Below are 18169 nucleotides of genomic sequence, written 5' to 3' on the forward strand. Positions count from 1 at the left end.
TGTGTGCCTGTATGTGTGCATGTTTGTGGGAGCCAGCGTGTGCATGTCTGTGTGCGTGGGTCTCTGCCTGGGCCCGCGCGTGTATGTGCGTGTACTGTACGTGTGCACGTATCTGCGTGCCTAGGTGTGCGAGCGTTCCTGTGTGTGTCCTTGTGTGTGTGTTGGTAGTTTTATAAGATTTCTGTTGTTCTCTCTATCTCTGTCATCAGGGGAGACCCAATGCCCCCTGAAGGGCTGGGAGTGCGGGATCTGCTCTTCTCGGTCCTGATCCCACTACAGGTAACCCCCAAAACGCACGTGGAATCCCAGGGCCACTGCGTGGGGGTTCGGGGCACTGAACTATTCAATTATTTGCAACATAAGGGCCACAGAAAGCGATCATTACGGAAGAGAGATCTAAGGGATCAGAGAACGGAGTTAGGACCCGGTGAAATCCCCGCAAAGAATGGAATCTCCTCCAGCTTTCTTCTAGTGCGCAAACTCAACACTTTCCAAAGGAAAGCCGCAATGCCTTGTGGGAGATGAAGTCTAGGTTATAACCACTGTGAAGTGCGCGCAGGAAACCTTCGGCTTCCGCACTCTACTTCCCAGAAGGCTGTGGGGATGGCTGGTTTGCCGTACTATAGGCTGTCAATATTCCCGCCGAGTGAAATGCATCATGGGGATATTTTTTTTCTGCCACTCTGAATGCCCCTCTGATCGCTGACCTGGAGAGGTTAAAGCAGTAAGAGCGCCAGCATCGTGCGCGCTTCGCTCCTCGTTCCCTGCTGTTCGCTCCCTCAGAGCCACCAAGATGAGCGGGAGAGCACAGCTGGACTGAGTACGTGCGGCACCGGCCCTTCCGGCCCGTCACCCTCCCTGCCCTTAGGTATGCGCTTCCTGCTGTAGCGGGGAGTGAGAGCGGGGCATCGTGCACATGCTTCCTCAATTCCGCCCCCACCATCTTTGCCGCCCGGCTTTCTGTGTCGAGCGCATGCGTCACCTCGGCTCCTGCTGTGGGAGCCTGGGTCCGATTAAGGGTAGGAGGACGTCAACTGTGATATTGCGCACGCGCGGCTCCAGTTTTTGCTGAGGTGCTGTCAAAAAGAGGGCGGGATGACAGTCGTCATGACACTGCGCATGCGTAAGACGTCAATTGCTTCCCTATTACTGGGATGACTTCTATCACTTTGGATGTGATTAAAACGAGCTCGTTATAAAGGTTGTCTCTTAAAATAAAGTTCACATGTTAATTCCAAAGACCCTAAGGCGGGCTAGGGTTTGTTCTGTTTAGTCCGATAAAAATGATGTCCTTTGTAATGAAGTTATTCATTAAATCGTGACCATCCAAACTTCCCTAGGACAAACACCCTGAAGGAAAAGGGTATATGTGTAAGTGTGTGAATGTGTGTGTGTAAGTTTGTGGGCGCGCGCGTGTGTGTGTGTGAACATTTGTCAGTGCACGTGTATGTCAGTGCATGTATGTTAGTGTGTCCGTGTATATGGGAGTGTGTGCGATTATAAATGTGTATATGTGTGTGTATAAATGTGAGTGGGTGTGAGTGAGTGTGTGTGAATGGGATGAAGTGCGAGAATTGGGGGTAAGAGACCCCTCTGGTCCATGTCGAAGGTCCCTTGGGAAAGAGTTGGCAAATCCAAGTCTGTGGGGCAAAAGGGGATTGCGTTTAACTAAGAACCAGCTTTGTTAGCGGGCAAGGTCCTGTCAGGAGTGTTGCAAAGATGGATTTGCACTGAGGAGAAAATATCTTCACCAGTGGGAAAAACCCTGTTAGGACTTGTGCTAAGAGTTCTGGGCAGAAAGTGCTAGATACATTGGGGCTGCTTTGATCTTTGGCCCCGAGCCGGGGCCTGTCACCCAATGAATCTGGGAGACCGATTTTCAATTCAATTCAAAATTGAGTGAGATCTGGGTGTGGCCCCTTCTAGAGGAGGGTTTGAGACCCCAAATCACCCTCCTCCCATCATTAAAGGGGACACAGGTTCAGGGCCCCTCAAAGGTTAAAAGGGGACACAGTTTCCATCAAATGTATGTATATATTTGTGAGTGTGTGTATGTGTGAGTGAATTGTGAGTGTGTTCCTGTGAGTGTTTGTGTATGTGTGTGAGTGTGGGACTGGGAATATGTGTGTGTCTGTGTGCATATGTACAGGTGTCCTCTGCCAGACTCCCTTCCCAGGTGGGAAAGCCCCTGGGGCGGGGCTAGGGCAGGGGAGGTCCCTGGGGCGGGGCTAGGGCAGGGGAGGTCCCTGGGGCGGGGTTAGGGCAGGGGAGGTCCCTGGGGCGGGGCTAGGGCAGGGGGGCCCCTGGGGCGGGGCTAGGGCAGGGCAGGCCCCTGGGGCGGGGCTAGGGCAGGGCAGGCCCCTGGGGCGGGGCTAGGGCAGGGGAGGTCTCTGGGGCGGGGCTAGGGCAGGGCAGACCTAAGGACCTTCTTCATCAGCCCCGCCCTCTGTGAGAGGCTCCAGCACTCTTGAACTCCCAGAGGTGCTGGGGGGGGGGCCACTTGTCCAGGAGCCCCAGCAGAGCGAGTCTGGGCCCCTCACAGCTTCTTTCTCCTCCAGCTCAGCCCTGCAAAGACCCTGCTCTTCCCAGGATGGAGGCCGAGCAGGGCCCGACTCCTGGCTTCCTCATGGCCCCCTTTCAGGTGAGTCCCAGCTCCTCCCGCCCCTTTTCTCCTCTGGCTCGGGTCAGCGGGGCCACAAAGGCCGCGGGAGGCTGGCCCTGGCCCTGGGGCCTCCCTCCTGGTCAGTAATGGAGAGGGGTCAGTCAGGGCCCCTGCAGGCCTCCATATTTGCACTGCGATCGCCAGGGTCAGTGTTGTGTTTGGGGGTCACACGCCCCGGGGGTTCTTGGAGAGGATGTTGAGGGGCGGGGGGGAACCCGGTGTGTGCAGGCTCCCGTGGCCCCCACAAGTAGGGGAGCAGGACCCCGAGGCGGGCTGGGTCTGTGGCTCAGCAGGCTTGTGTCTATTCAGGAGCCAGTGACTTTCCGGGACGTGGCTGTGGACTTCACCCGGGAGGAGTGGAGGGTCCTGGAGCCGGCCCAGAGGGCCCTGCACAGGGACGTGATGCTGGAGACCTTCCAGAACCTGCTCTCTGTGGGTAAGCGCTGCTGTCCCCTTGGGGAGGGCAGGGCCGAGTTGGAGGAAGAGCTTCCCGGCTGCCAGTCCTTGTGCAAGCCCCGCCCCTTTGTGCCCAAGAGGGAGGGGGCTTCTGCAGTGACTGTCCTCCGGGCCTCTCTTCAGCAGCCAAAGGGCCCCCCTCCCAACGTGGGCTCCCCCTGCCCTTCTGGGCTTTTCCCACACGTTTCAGTCTGCCTTCCTTGGGTCTGAAGGGGTGACTCCTTCATCATACATACAACACTTTCTGACTCCTGTCTGCGGCTTTGTGCACCTAGAATTGCCGCCCCCCCCCCCCATGGAGAGCCCAGTGGTCCCCCAGCCGGTTTTAGCAGGGAAGGAAGCCACAAGACACTGAGGGAGCTGAGAAGTCCAGGGGTGAGGGAGAGCCCCTGAAAGGGCCGTCTCTGATGGGCAGATGGGGCGGCTTGTTCTGGGAAGCACACGAGTCCAGGTGGAAGCCACAGTCTGAGCACAGTCAGGGCTTCTGGGCCTCCTCCTTGAGGGCAGCACTGTTGTGGTTGTCTCAGTCTTGACAACTTTTGAGTCTTCTGTGAAGGATCTGGGAGTGATCTGAGCAGGAGAGTCCCAGTGGGGAAGGAAATGCTCTTGCCTGGATTGAAGATGCCCTTGGATGAAGAGCTTGGCTCCCAGTGAGCGTGTCTGGGACAGACAGCACAGGTGGAGGGAAAGTGGACCCAGGGTCGGGGCCCTGCTGCAGGGGGAGACAGAGCTGGCAGCTTCAGAGCCCTCTGGGCATCCTCCCCCCCTGCTTGTCCCTGAGTAATTAAGTTCCGGATGTTCTGTCCCTGTGTGCAGGGATTCCTGTTTCCAGACTGGATGTGATCTCTCTGTTGGAGAAGCCAGAAGGAGCCTGGAGTCCCGAGAGCAGAGACTGCAGTGGGTCTCATCAAGGTGGGTGAAGAGCAGGCAGATGCTGGGAGGCGGGCCCTTTGCCTTGTTCTCTGTCCTGTCCAGTATGGCGGTGCCGCCCCTGGATCTGATGCAGGAGAGCTTGACTACTTCTGTTTGCATTGTGGTAGCTCACTGGTCATAGCTCTCCTGTATTTGGTTTTATACTTTTGTGCATTTGATATTCTACTTCAGAGAAACTGCCTTTTTTTGAAATTTGAAAAGGCAAAAAAAAATTTCCTAATGCTTCTTGCTAATTTGTGTTTCTTTTTAAATTTCTTTTTCTTTCTTTTTATCTTTTTCTATTAATTTGGCCATTTACATTAATAATTTTGCTAAATTTTTGAACTTTCATTCATAGTATAAATTCCATTTAGTCATCATATAGACTCTTTTTCAATATGTTGCTATAATTTCTTTCCTAATTTTTAACATTTTTGCGTCAGTATTCAATAGGGACGTTAGTCCATAATGTGCTCTTTTTGTCTGCTTGGTTGTCAAAAGCATATTTCAATCATAGAACTGTATTCTCTCATTATAGAATGGAACCAGTTACTCTTTGAATGTTTCAGAGAGCTCTCTTGTAGATTTATCTGACCCAAGTTTTTTCTTTGGAAGTCCAGTTATGATTTCAGAGTGACTTTATTGTCTAGATACACCGTCACATTTTTTTCTTTACTTTTGTTGAGCTTCCTAATATTGTGGCATTTTTTATATCATGTGTAACTCCCCTTATGACACTTGAAGACCTTAAGGGTCTCCACAGATTTTGGACTCTTCTCCGTCTAGTAGAAGAAAACCATTTCATTTATCATCTAGTCCCTTCCTTTAGGCCAAATGTAGTTACCATTCTAGATTTCCCTTGTCTCTTGTGATTGCATTTCATAATATTAATTCCATTTTGATCTTTTTATCAGGAATACTGAAAAATCCTCTATTTCATTAAAGATCTATTTTTCCATTTTATTGAATTTTGCAATCTAAGAGTTTATTCTTAGTTGTAAGCCAACACCAAACTTTCCTCCTCATTATAGTGGTAGCTGCTACTTGTGTGGTACTGAGCTCTCACTTTGGGCTGCTTAATGGTATTTTTTCTTTGACAAAGCTCTGGATTGTGGGCAGGATGTTCTTTGGTGTTTGCATTTGCAGTTTATTTCAGGCAGGGATGATTGTATTTTTTTTTTTTTTACCTTGCTTTCTGGGCCAGTTATCATTTGTAATTTCTTAAAATAGAACATTCATCTTCTGTTTTGTTGGGGGTTTTTTGTCACTGCTTTTAGGTAACTTCAAACTATTAAAGCTTAAAACTGCACTGAGTAGTTTGGTAAGCTTTATATTTGATATTTATTGCCTTTTATGCTTACTTATTTTCAGTGTGATTTTCCTCCTAATTTCTTCCTAATTAAAAAAATTTTAATAGAAAATAGAAAAAATAGAAAAATAGTTAAGATAAATGTCTCACTTGAGATCTGTCAGAGAATCTTCAATGTTAATAGTTGAATAAACCTTAATGGACTTATCTAACCTATACCCAATGGCTGACAAATGACCTTGTAATTTGTTCTCTGAGGGCTCCAGTGAAATGAAAATCACTGCTCCCAGAGGAAGCTCATTCTCATTATTCAGAAACTTCCCCTTCCATCAGGCCTAAGTTTTTCCCTTTGCAATTTGTACCCATTGAGGCTCATTCTTCCCTTTTGACCATTTTCCCATAATTCTTTGAGAGGCAGCATGATGAATAGAGAATTGTATTTCCAGCCTCTAAGTCATATTTAACCTCTCTGGGCACCAGGTGTCTCAGGGTCAGTGGAGGAAATTCCTCACCAGGAAATCCATCTGGAAATTAAGTCTAGGTCTAGCACGTAAAAGATTTTTCCCAGCTAAAGGCTATTTCTTTTTTTAATGGCATCGGAGGCTGTCTGCCATGCTGGAATGATGCATTCAGTCCATTTTATTCTCTTATGAGGAAGTTCATTGAGTTTTGTCTTCTGCATGCTAGGCCTTCCTAAGGATATTTTCCAAGTATCCAGATATGCATCTATATCCTTTCCTTTATTTATATTGAACTTCCTAAAATCCTGGCATCTTTTAAAGATGACCTGTTTTCTAGCCCTATAACACCCTCCCATCTCCCCAATTTTGTATCTCATAAATGAGTTTCTGTACGAAAATGTAGGACTTTGTAATTATCTCCTACATTTCTTATAAATTTCAATGTATTGATTTAGTCTGTTGAGATCTCTTTGAATCCTAATTCTCATAAATATTGTTAGCAACTTATCCGAAGTTTGTTATTTCCCTATTTCACTAAATTATCTTATGTGCCTTTATTCAAGTCACTTATTAAAATAGGTTGAATTTTAAAGAAAAATCTTTCCTTATTGTTTTGTATGGCTATATATATTTGCAAAAATATCTGATTTTTTTTGTCTTCTGAAGGGATAGGAAACAGGGTGAGAAAATTCAGAGCTGAAAATAAAATGAAATTTTTAAAAATGAAAATTTAAAAATGTAATTCCCTATTTCATTGAGGAAAAAAAGTTAATCTCTTAACATTTAGTCCTTTTTTAGTCCTTTTTTCTTTTCATAGAAAGTCAGGTTGCTCTTATTTGGTATGCCATGCCTTTCTTCTTGGTTATCTTTTAAAACTATAAGTTAATTGTTATAGATTGACATTTATGGATCTTTGTGAATTTGTCATTTTAATTTGGGAGTATATAAATTTTGTGTTTAAATATCTTTTTTTCTTCAAGATTTTTGGTAACTTAAAATATTTATACACATATATACAAATATGTACATTTTCCTGAATTGTATTAGTTCAATTCTTTTTATTTTCCAATTTGGGAAAAGCTTAGTAATTCTTAAGATTTCTCCAATTGCTTATTGTCGTCTAAATCGGTCACTTTTCCCTATATAGATTCTAAGTTGCATATATTTTCACTTGAGTGATTTTTCTCTGCTAATTTCCCCTCTCTTGTGTGGCTCCCTACTCTTTAAGATTTCAAAAAATAATTTAGCTTTCCATCAAACGTTGTTTTTATTGACATCTATAATTATTTGAATGCACTGAAATGCACTTAGTCCTAGGCAACAAAGGGCTCTTTTGCTTTCCCTTTATCTCTCGTTGGCTTCAGTTCATACAAACAGTGCTTTTTCTGCTTGGTTCAAAGTGAGTATAATTGTCTTTATGGCCAGGGACATAAACTAGAACTTGCTCTAAAGAAAGTTCCTTGCTCTCAGTACAGAATCAGTGACTAGTAATATTTTTAAATTTTTTTCCTTAGATTCCTTTAGCAATGAAATCAAATTTAAAACAAGGAGCTCAGATCTGATGCAGAACATTTCTGTAGAAGCATCATCCAGGAATATACAATTGAAGGGCACAGCCTGGCACCGCAAGATGGAGAAATTTGAGGAACATGATATTGACTTAGGAAAACCTAAGGGCAACTTGGAGAGAAGATCCAGACAAATAACAGTCACTCCCAGAACAATGTTTAATAAAGAAAGTGGAGCTCAGAGTAATCTATTTGGGAGAAGATTTAGCTTTGGACCTGTCCTTGTTTCACTATGGAGAGAAATAATGAGGAATCGTCTCTATGGAAAGGATGTCAAAGATTTTCCTGCCCTAATTAATGGTAATACATTCTCCTTAGGGAAGGAGTTTTCTATGTATATCAAATGCAAGCCACCCTTTAGGTACCACTCAGATCTAATTAAATATCATAGAATACATGCTGGAGAGAAACAACATAAGTACAAGATAGGTGGTAAAGATATTGGCAGAAGGCCAAATCTTACTGACTGTCAAAATAGAGACAAAAATGAGTATAAGCAAGATGAGAAAGCCTTCACCTATAAGAAAAGCTTGACTAATCCTAAAGAAATTCATATTCAAGAGAAATCTTTTAAATTTAATGAATTTGGAAAAGTCTTCAGTGAGAAGGAACATATTGCTCATCAAGGAATTCAGACTAAAGAGAAACCCTTTGAATGTAACAAATGTGGGAAATCCTTCCGCGAGAAGGGAAGCTTTAATAAACATCAGAGAATTCATACTGGAGAGAAGCCATTTGAATGTAATGAATGTGGAAAGGCCTTCAGTGAGAGGGGAAACCTCAATGTGCATCAGAGAATTCATACTGGAGAGAAACCTTTTGAATGTAATGAATGTGGGAAAGCTTTTAGACAAAAGGAAAACCTTATTCACCATCAGAGGATTCATACTGGAGAGAAACCTTTTGAATGTAAAGAATGCAGGAAAGCCTTCAGTGTGAGGGGAAGCCTCAATAGACATCAAAGAATTCATACTGGAGAGAAACCATTTATATGTAATGAATGTGGGAGAGCCTTCAATGAGAGGGGAAACTTTGTTAAACATCAGAGAACTCACACTGGAGAAAAACCCTTTCCATGTAATGAATGTGGAGAAGCTTTCAGGACAAGGGGAAGACTCAATAGACATCAAAGAATTCATACTCAAGAGAAACTCTCTGCATGTAATGAATATGGGGAAGCCTCTAGTGGGAAGGGAGATTTCCCTAAACAAAGAACTCATACTAGAGAAAAACTCTTTCCGTGTAATGAATGTGGGGAAGCTTTTAGCACAAGGGGAAGCCTCAATAGACATCAAAGAATTCATACTGGAGAGAAACCCTTTACATGTAATGAATGTGGGAAAGCCTTCAGTGGGAGGGGATACTTTATTGAACATCAAATTACTCATACTGGAGAAAAACCCTTTCCATGTAAAGAATGTGGAAAAGCTTTCAGTAAGCAGGGAAACCTCAATAGACATCAAAGAGTTCATACAGGAGAGAAACCCTTTTCATGTAATGATTGTGGAAAAGCCTTTAGCCAAAAGGTCAAGCTTATTACCCATCAGAGTATTCATACTGGAGAGAAACCATTTGAATGTAATGACTGTGGAAAAACTTTTAGCAGGAAGGACTCGCTCATCAGTCATCAGAGGACTCACATTGGAGATAAACCATTTGAATGTAATGAATGTGGGAAAACTTTTAGCAAAATAGGAAAGCTGCATATCCATCAGAGAACACATTCTGGGGAGAAACCTTTTGTGTGCAGTGAATGTGGAAAAACCTTTGGCCAGAATGCATACCTTATTTATCATCAGAGAACTCATACTGGAGAGAGACCCTTTGCTTGTAATGATTGTGGAAAAGCTTTCAGTTGGAGAACAAGCCTTATTATTCATCAGAGGACTCATACTGGAGAAAACCCTTATAATGTATGAATGTGGGAAAAGTCTTCAGCAATTATATTAAAAAAAACCATCAGAGATTTCAAAGTTATACTAGAGAAGAGATTTTTGTAGTGAATATAGAAAACCTGCTGGAAGGCAAGTCTTACTACACATAGGAAACTCATACAGGAAAGAAATCATTTGATTATAATTGGAAAAGGCTTCATCAAAACATCATGCTAGAGAGAATGAAATACAATAAATCAAGCATTAAGTGCTGGTAATGTGCTAAGCTTGGGGATACAAAGGTAAAAGAGAAATAGTTCCTTCCCTCAAATAATTTACATTCTAATGAGATAGACAAACTCATGTATAAAATAGAAGTCAGTTTAGAGAGGGTCCTAATGGCTGGGAGATCAAGAATCCATGTATAAAACTGCATTTAAACTGATACTTGAAGGAAACAGGAATTCTAGGGGTGAAGGGAATGACTTTCAGATATGGAGAAGAACCATCTCGAAGCCAAAGACAAGAAATAGAATAGCTCAATGTGACGGCCTTGCAAAGTTTGAGAAGGCAACTTTGCAGATTTATCTGAATACAAATGACATTTGAATCAAGGAGCACTTTTGAGATCACTAAATAATATAATGTAGAGCAAAAAGAGAGTTTTAGGTACACAATGGTCATGACAGGAAAAATCATCAGCAAGAGAGACTGAGGAGAAGCATTGTCCACGAGAGAAGAGAACCAGTGTTATAGTGTATTCAAGAGAAGTTTGGTAGTAGTATCAAATGCTAAAAAAAGATCAAAGAAGATAAACAGGACATTGATCTTTCCAATTAAGCAAGCACTGGCAACTTTGGAGAGAGCACTTTCAACTGAGTAATGAAGTCAGAAAGCTTTTTACAGAAGATTGAGAAGAAAGGGAGAGAAGAGCACATGAAGCCTCTGAGAACGGAGAGCTTTTTCCAAGTTGTTTTGCCAAGAATGAAAAGAACTCTGTGAGAACAGCAGAGGTGCCAATATCTTGGGGAAGGTAATGGTGCTTAGTGGGACTTGGCTATGTGTGTAGGCAAAAGGAAGGAACTAGTAGATAAGGAAAATAAGAGAATGTGGGAAAGTCGTCAGTGATTGGAGAAAGCTTATTAGAGAACTGATACTGGAGAAAAACTCCTTTGAATAATGCATTAAAACAGGTTATATTAAAATCAATTAATAATCAATTTGATTATGGGATGATGAAACAAATTATGATATGGATATAATGTAATATCCTATGTGGTAAGAAAGAATACAAAGAATTTAAATATACAAAATATGAAAAAAGAAGAAATAAGAACAAATTTACATAATAGCTACAGGAACATAAATAGAAACAACAACAAAACAACCCAGTGCTGTATAATTATAATGACCAAGTTAATCCCAAGAGAATCCCCCTAGCAGGAAAGGAGGAGAATGGATGGTTAAACACATTGCATGGCTCTGGCCCTCTTCCTGCCATGTTTCTTTGTTCCATCTTCACACTTTCCATTTTAGGGTCAGGAAATACAAGTCCATCAGTAGCCCTATGGTATTCTGTATCATTTTTTAGAACAAATCTTGCTTCCATAGCCGCCATTCTTCATATGCATATTTGCATATTAGAATGAAAGCTCCTTAAGGAAGGTATGGTATTGCTTTTTGTATTTTTACCCTAAATGCTTAACACAGTGCCCAGAAAATAAGAAGCATTTAATAAATGGGTTTTTCCTTCATTTGTTGCATATGTTATACAGCTTGCTAGATGTGGTGATGGACTAGAAGTGCAGAACGAGACGTTCTTTTTCAGTTGTTGATGAGTATTAAATGATGAGTAGTAAATTGAGGAGTAAATGATGAGTAAATTGTGGTCTAAACAGAGATGGTTCTGTTCCTTTTCTCTCTCTCCTTCCTTCCCCAAAGTAACCAATGGCGGGTTCGGCAGCAAAGGAATTTGCTACTTAATGCTGTATGGAAACATAGTCTTTATTGATTAGAATGGAAACACCGGAGAGCCGGTGGGCAAAATGGCTGCATGGTACAAGGCCATTTGCAAAGAGAAGATTCCCGTTCTCTCTTTTTATGCAGTGATGTAGGGAGGTTCCTGAGAGTGATGTAAATTAAGATAAGGATTCTCTTGTTATCTTTTGGGGACAGACAGAAGTCTCTTCCCAAAAGGAATTTCTTGATGCCATTTGGTCTATCTGAGCAGATTAGAATGGGGGCTGCAAAACCCCAGCCAGCTCAGATAGCCCAAACTAGTTTGACCACATCTTGTATCAAAGGTCCAAGTCCCAAAAGAAGTTGGAGATCAAACAAAGAATACCAAAGGGCTACCGCCCTCAACATTGTGACATTGTGGAATTCGTCTATTGGTTTTGCCGAGTTAAGTTTTCATGCCCAAAAACATAAGTAATGCCAAGAAAGAGCAAAAGAACATTGAAAAGGGGATAGAGACATACATCAATGATAATGCTATCGAGTTAAATTAAATGTATGCACTTTATTGAAAAAAAATGTACATAATAAAGATTCTCTGTTTTATATATGATCCGCTTTGTATGTGGGTTTTTTGTTTTGTTTTTGTTTTGTTTTGTTTTTTGGTATGTCATGTTTATTGTTGTTTATTGACATGTTGGTATGTCATGTTTATTAAGTTCATAATAAAATAATTGAGGGTAGCTAGGTGGTGTGTAGGATGCAAAAGACCCCTACCCAAAATGACTATTCAGAGTTCACTCAAAGTAAAAAGCAGAAAAGATTGTTTATTATAGCAACCCACGAGTAGCGGGGCAGTTCTCCTTTGAGATAAAGAGACTAACAGCAGGAGGGCCCAAGACTCAGTGAATACACACCAATTTTATAGAGTTTTTGTTATAAGCGATTACACCACAAATTAGAAAGCATTAAGAATCGTGGGGCCTCCTAATTGGATATAGCTGCCAAAAAAGAAAAAAAAGGTGGGAATGGAATGTTTCCGTTTCCCTGAAATTATCTGCTTTTTAGGAGACCACAAACCAGCAGATAACTGAGCTGACAGTGTGTAAACTAAGAAGTCTTATTAAGTCGTTCATTTCCATTTGTTCAATTCTAATTTTTAGTGTATTATTTTCTTCAGTTACCTTTTTTAGCTCCTTTTGCAATTGGCCAATTAATTTTTTTTTTGTTGTTCATTGCATTCTTTTTCCATTCCTTCTTGCAATGATCTCATTTCATTTTCCCATTTTTCTTCTAGCTCTCTTTTTAGATCCTTTATGCAATCTTTGAAGAAAACCTTGTGAAGTGAGGATTAGCTCATGTCTGTCTTTGTGACTTCTGGAGTTGCTTTGCCATTAGGAACCTCAGGATTTGAGATTTTGTTCTCCCTCTCCATAAAAGTTGTCTATGGTGAGAGTTTTTTATTTATTTATTTATTTATTTTTAAGGCTTGAGATCTGTTCAATGCAAAGGAGCAACAGCTGCTTTAATTTGCCTTGGGGCAGTTCTGCTCATTGATTTCCAGTGTTAGGTAATGGCAGTTAGGCCCAGGACTCGGTGTTTTACAATTTGTCTTTTACAAAAGGCAAATCTGCCAGACCACCGGTTTGCAATTAGGACAGAGTAGTCTAAGAGGCTCACAGAAGATTCCCAGGTTTGTGGAAGCTACAACATTCTGACTCTCTGCTCCAGCTTCTTGCTCTAGTCTCCCTATACTGCAGTCTGGGTTTGCCAGGCTGTCCCCCTGCCCAATTGAAATAGACCTGTTCTGACCTTCTTCCAAGGTATCGTCTTCTAAAAATGGGTTAGGTTCCAAATATTTGTGATTTCAAAACCAGTTTAGAGTTTTAATCTGCTGTTGGTTTGAGAGAAGGTTAGAGGAGATTACAGAAAGTGGTGTCTGCTCTCTGACATCTTGGCTCTACATCAATATTCTTTAGGGAAATTGGTCTGTACTTTTATTTCTCTATTTTGGCTCTTCCTGGTTTAGTTATCATCACCATATTTGTGGCATAAAAGGAATCTTGTAGGATTTCTTTGCCTATTTTCCCAAATAGTTTATATACTATTGAAATTAATTTTTTTAAATGTTTGGTAGAATTCACTGGTAAATCCATCTGGCCCTAGAGATTTTTTCTTAGGGAGATCATTGATGACTTATTCAATTTCTTTTTCCAAAATGGGGCTATTTAAGTATTTTATTCACTCTTCTGCTAATCGGGGCAATTTCTATTTTTGTAAGTATTCAACCATTTCATTAGATTGTCAGATTTATTGGTAAAGAGTTGGGCAAAATAGTTCTTAATTTTTGCTTAATTTCCTCTTCATTGCTGGTAAGTTCACCCCTTTCATTTTTGGTACTGGTAATTTGAGTTCCTTTTTTCCTTTTTCTAAGCAAATTAAAGATCTATTTTGTGGGTTTTTTATTAAACCTACTTAGTTTTATTTATTAGTTCAATAATTTTCTTGATTTCGGTTTTATTAATCTGTCCTCTGGTTTTCATATTTGGTATTTAGTTGGGGATTTTAATTTGTCCTTTTTCTAGCTTTTTTAGTTACATGTCCAATTTCTCATCTGAAGATATAAAATTTCCCCTAAGAACTTCTTGGCCACATCCCATATGTTTTGGTATATTGTCTCATTATTATCATTCTCTTGGATGAAATTGTTGATTGTTTCTATAATTTGTTATTTGACCCACCCATACCTTAAGATTAGATTATTTAGTTTCCAATTAATGATTTGTCTGTTTTTTCCTTGGCTCCATATTCCATATAATTTTTATTGCATCATGATCTGAAACATTTAATATTTCTACCTTTTTGCATTTTATTGTGAGGTTTTTATGCCCTAGTATATGTATATACACTTTTTGTGTAAGTGCCATGTATATACTGCTGAGAAAAGGGTAAATTCCTTTCCATCCCCATTCAATTTTCTCTAGAAGTCTATCATACCTAACTTTTATAAAATTCTGTTCATCTCCTTAACATCTTTCTTGTTTCGTGGTTAGTTATCTAATTCTGAGAGAGGGAGATGGAGATCCCCCACTGGTCTACTTTTGCTATTTCATCCTGCAACTTATTTAACTTCTTTAAGAATTTGGATGCTATACTACTTGGTGAATAAATGTTTAGTATCGGTATTACTTCATTATCTATGGTATCCTTTAGCAAGATGTAGTTTCTTTACTTTTCTTCTGTAATTAGAACTGTTTTTGCTTGGTCTGAGATCAGGAATCACTACCCCAGCTTTTTTTTTTTTTTTTTTTAACTCCTGCTGAAGCATAATATATTCTGTTCCAGCCTTTTACCTTCAGTCTCTGTGTATCTCTTTGCTTCAAATGTGTTTCTTGTAAATAAGGTGTTGTAAGGTTCTGGCTTTTTAATCCAGTCTATTTTCTGATTCCATTTTATGGAAGAGTTCATCTCATTCACAGTACACAGTAATGTTACTAACTCTGTATTTCGTCCATCCAGTTTTTTCCATTTATATTTTTTCCTCCTTTCTCCCTTCCTTCCTCACCAGTGTTTTGCTTCTGATCCCACCTCCCTTTGTCTGCCCTCCTTTTTATTATCCTTCCTCTTTTCGTTCCTCTTTCCTTTTCTACTTCCCTATAGGATGGAACAGATTTCTTTCCCAAACTAAGTACATATGTTATTCTCTCTGTGAGCTAAATCTGATGAGATTAAGATTCAAACAATGCTCATCATCTCCTTTCCCTCTACTACTGTGATAGGTCTTTTGTGGTTCTATATGTGATATGATTTACCTTATTTTTACCTCTCCTATCCTCTTCTCCCAGTAAAATCCTTTTTCCACCACTTAATTTCTTCTTTTTTTTTTTTTTTTTTTTTTTTTTTTTTTTTTTTTTTTTTTTACCAGTTGTTGTCCTTTTTCCTCAAAGAGAATCAAAATGGTATCATTGTATTAGTATGCTTGTCACAGGACAGTCTTTGTAGAGATGAACATTGGAGGCATCCTTAAACTCTTGGGGTATAGCCTTCCATATAATCTGGAAAATTCAATTAGCTTTTGTATGAGCAGTGAGCATCTCTGCTGGAATAGAATCAGCACAGGTGCCTTGCCCTGCAGAATTAGTCTAATGGCATTCAAAACCTTGGAACTTCAGCTAGGGAGGGATTGATTTCATCCTGAGGTAAATGGTCAATGGCTTCCTCGTGGTCAGGGAAGGCCCGTTCTTCTGGAGTGAGGGCTCCTGAGGTCTTTTCAGGGCTGCTTTCCATCTTGAGTGTCCATCTGATTCATCGAACTCGCCTCTGTTTCCTAGAAGCTGTTGTATGTACAGTTGACCCACCCTAGTAGAGCATTTCAGCAGAACTGGCTAAACTAGGCCGAGGGTAACCAAGGGTTCTCCAGCCTTACAGTGAGTTAGGGGGCATCTATCCCAAGCATATGCAGACCTCCCCTGGTGGAATGGGGAGATGAGAACTATTTCTTCTAGTAGCCATGAAGGCACATAAAGCAGGGGCTGGGGAGTGCTTAGAGCTTAGTTAGATTTGAGCGATACCAAGGTCACCCATTGCGTCCTCGCTCTGTCTTGCCACTGGATAGTGATGACTTTGGAGGAGAGAGTAAGGCTGATGACATTTCTATATCATCATATGAAGTTCTACTTATACCCACGCCTTCTGTCTGAGGCCTTTATCAGAACCTTTGCATCATTCATAATTGTGAGGAAGCTTTAGGTTCTCTCTGCTCCAATTTAAGGGATGTTCCCCCTTGACAACCTGGATGGTGCATGGCTTATAGATGGTAGAGCTGTCTTGAAAATGGGGAGAGAAAGGCGGGATATTTTGTGGTGACTCTCTTTTTTATTTTTTTTTTTATTTTATAATTATAACTTTTTTGACAGTATATATGCATGGGTAATTTTTTACAACATTATCCCTTGCATACACTTCTGTCCCGACTTTTTCCTTCCATCCCTCCACACTCTCCCCTAGATGGCAGGCAGTCTTATACATGTTAGATATGTTATAGTATATCCTAGATACAATATATGTGTGCAGAACCAAACAGTTCTCTTATTGCACAGGGAGAATTGGATTCAGAAATAAAAATAACCTGGGAAGAAAAACAAAAATGCTAACAGTTTACACTCATTTCCTATTGTTCCTTCTCTGGGTGTAGCTGATTCTGTCCATCATTGATCAATTGGAACTGAATTAGATCTTCTCTATGTTGAAGATATCCACTTCCATCAGAATACATCCTCCTACAGTATCTTGTTGAAGTGTACAATGATCTCCCGGTGCTGCTTATTTCACTTAGCAGCAGTTCATGTTTCATCCTGCTGGTCATTTCTTACAGAACAATAATATTCCATTACATTCATATACCACAATTTACCCAACCATTCTCCAGTTGATGGGCATCCATTCATTTTTCCAGTTTCTGGCCACTACAAAAAGGGCTGCCACAAACATTTTGGCACATACAGGTCCCTTTCCCTTCTTTAGTATTTCTTTGGGATATAAGCCCAGTAGTAGCTCTGTAGTGACTCTCAGTGGCACCTGGAAGCTGGGCCACAGCCCCCTGGAACTTCTTCCCAGAAGGCTGAGCTCCTTGCCCTGACCAGAGCTTTGACCCTGGGGAAGGGAACGAGAGTGAACATCATATGGACTCCAGGTCTGCTTTTCATGTGCTCATGGGGCTTTTGACAGCAAAAACTTCTCCTATTAAATATTCTGCAGCCACTACAAGTTGTTTATAAACCTAGAGAGGTTCCGGTCATATTTTGTAAAGGGAGATTCACTTCAGCCAAGAAGAATTTGCAGGCTCATCTGTTCCAGCTGCTGCCCATTCCCCCCCCCCCACTATGACTCATGTTTCAAGAATTAAAAATGCTGCTGCCGTTACCTCTCCTTCAGATACCTCAGAATATTCCTGTGAGCCCATAGAGAAATGGAAGTTTCTCTTCCACAGGACTCCTGAAAACATTCTGGAGGAAGAAGGGTGAAATTGTTTGTGTCCTTTCTCTCATTAATCTCCTTTACTTTCTCACCATGAGAACTTTACTCCCAATACTCTCCAGTTTTCCTGGTCTTAGTCTGTGAGCCCCCATCAGTGGGAGATAACTTCCTAGTCAGACTAGAGAACTCTGCGGGTAATGGGGACATTCAGGATTGTTGGGTGTGCCATCAACACCCCCAAGCCAGCCCACAGATGCGACCTAATGCAATTTTTTTGCAAAGGTCCCATTCCCATATGTCATCATCTCTACCCTGGACACCACCCCATTTGTACTAGCTATCCTCCAGAAGGACTACTCTGACCTGGCTATCCCATTTTCTTGCTGGAAAAGATCTCATACCTACATATTACCACACTCATATCACAGGGACAGTAGATGTTACCATGGCCCATAATGGCCTTATTTACACCCCTGATGTTGGGACGCTGACTTGTACCACCAACGTTGTTGGTGCAAGTGAGTGTGACTCTTCTCAAGGCTGCTGCAATTTCACCTTGGCAACCTGTACCAGCTGCACAAGTGGGTCAAGCTAGCTGTACCTATCTATGGACTCCCCTGAGAAAAAACTGTAGGGCATCCATTCCAAGATTATGCTAGCAAACTCACTCCTAATGCTTCTACAGCACCTTCCATGAAGCTTCGTCATAACTTTCTGAAAACTGACATTCCAACTGATAGAATGTTATGTAACTACAATCACTTTGGGGACAATTAACCAGGAAACGCTGCAAAACCTGACCTAAGGTATTATCTGTACACCTAAGAGATATGCTTTTCTCTGGACAGTAAGTTCTCCATTCTACTTCAATGTTTCTGAGGGACCTGTTAGGAGGAATGCCTTTGACTGGAACCCTCCTCACCCCATAATTCTTTCTCCCAATTTTTAACCCCTTTTAAACACTGTGTCTTGTACCCTAGGTTACCTAAGTGCTC

The 18169-nt window shown here is 41.4% G+C and overlaps 2 protein-coding genes across 3 annotated transcripts in view; both read left to right on the plus strand.

Moving 5' to 3' along the window:
- The first annotated feature begins 2423 nt into the window (after positions 1 to 2423).
- LOC141540368 (zinc finger protein 793-like) lies at positions 2424 to 12620 on the plus strand. 2 transcript variants are annotated; one of them, XM_074264313.1, is made up of 4 exons: positions 2424 to 2641; positions 2972 to 3098; positions 3935 to 4030; positions 12496 to 12620. In XM_074264313.1, exons 1-4 carry the CDS (start codon positions 2591 to 2593, stop codon positions 12525 to 12527), a joined length of 306 nt encoding a protein of 101 aa, XP_074120414.1. In that variant the 5' UTR covers positions 2424 to 2590; the 3' UTR covers positions 12528 to 12620. The 2 variants fall into 2 exon arrangements, with proteins under 2 accessions (XP_074120414.1, XP_074120413.1); XM_074264312.1 differs by lacking the exon at positions 12496 to 12620 and adding an exon at positions 7315 to 11811.
- A 279-nt stretch (positions 12621 to 12899) lies between these two features.
- The window catches only part of LOC141540367 (uncharacterized), a 61273-nt gene continuing 56003 nt past the window's right edge, over positions 12900 to 18169 (plus strand). Inside the window, exon 1 of the mRNA XM_074264308.1 lies at positions 12900 to 13021. The gene's annotated coding sequence lies outside the window, so the exon portion shown is untranslated. The remainder of the gene's footprint in view (positions 13022 to 18169) is intronic.

This window comes from Sminthopsis crassicaudata, chromosome 4 (genome assembly GCF_048593235.1).
Source record: "Sminthopsis crassicaudata isolate SCR6 chromosome 4, ASM4859323v1, whole genome shotgun sequence".
Taxonomy (NCBI): domain Eukaryota; kingdom Metazoa; phylum Chordata; class Mammalia; order Dasyuromorphia; family Dasyuridae; genus Sminthopsis; species Sminthopsis crassicaudata.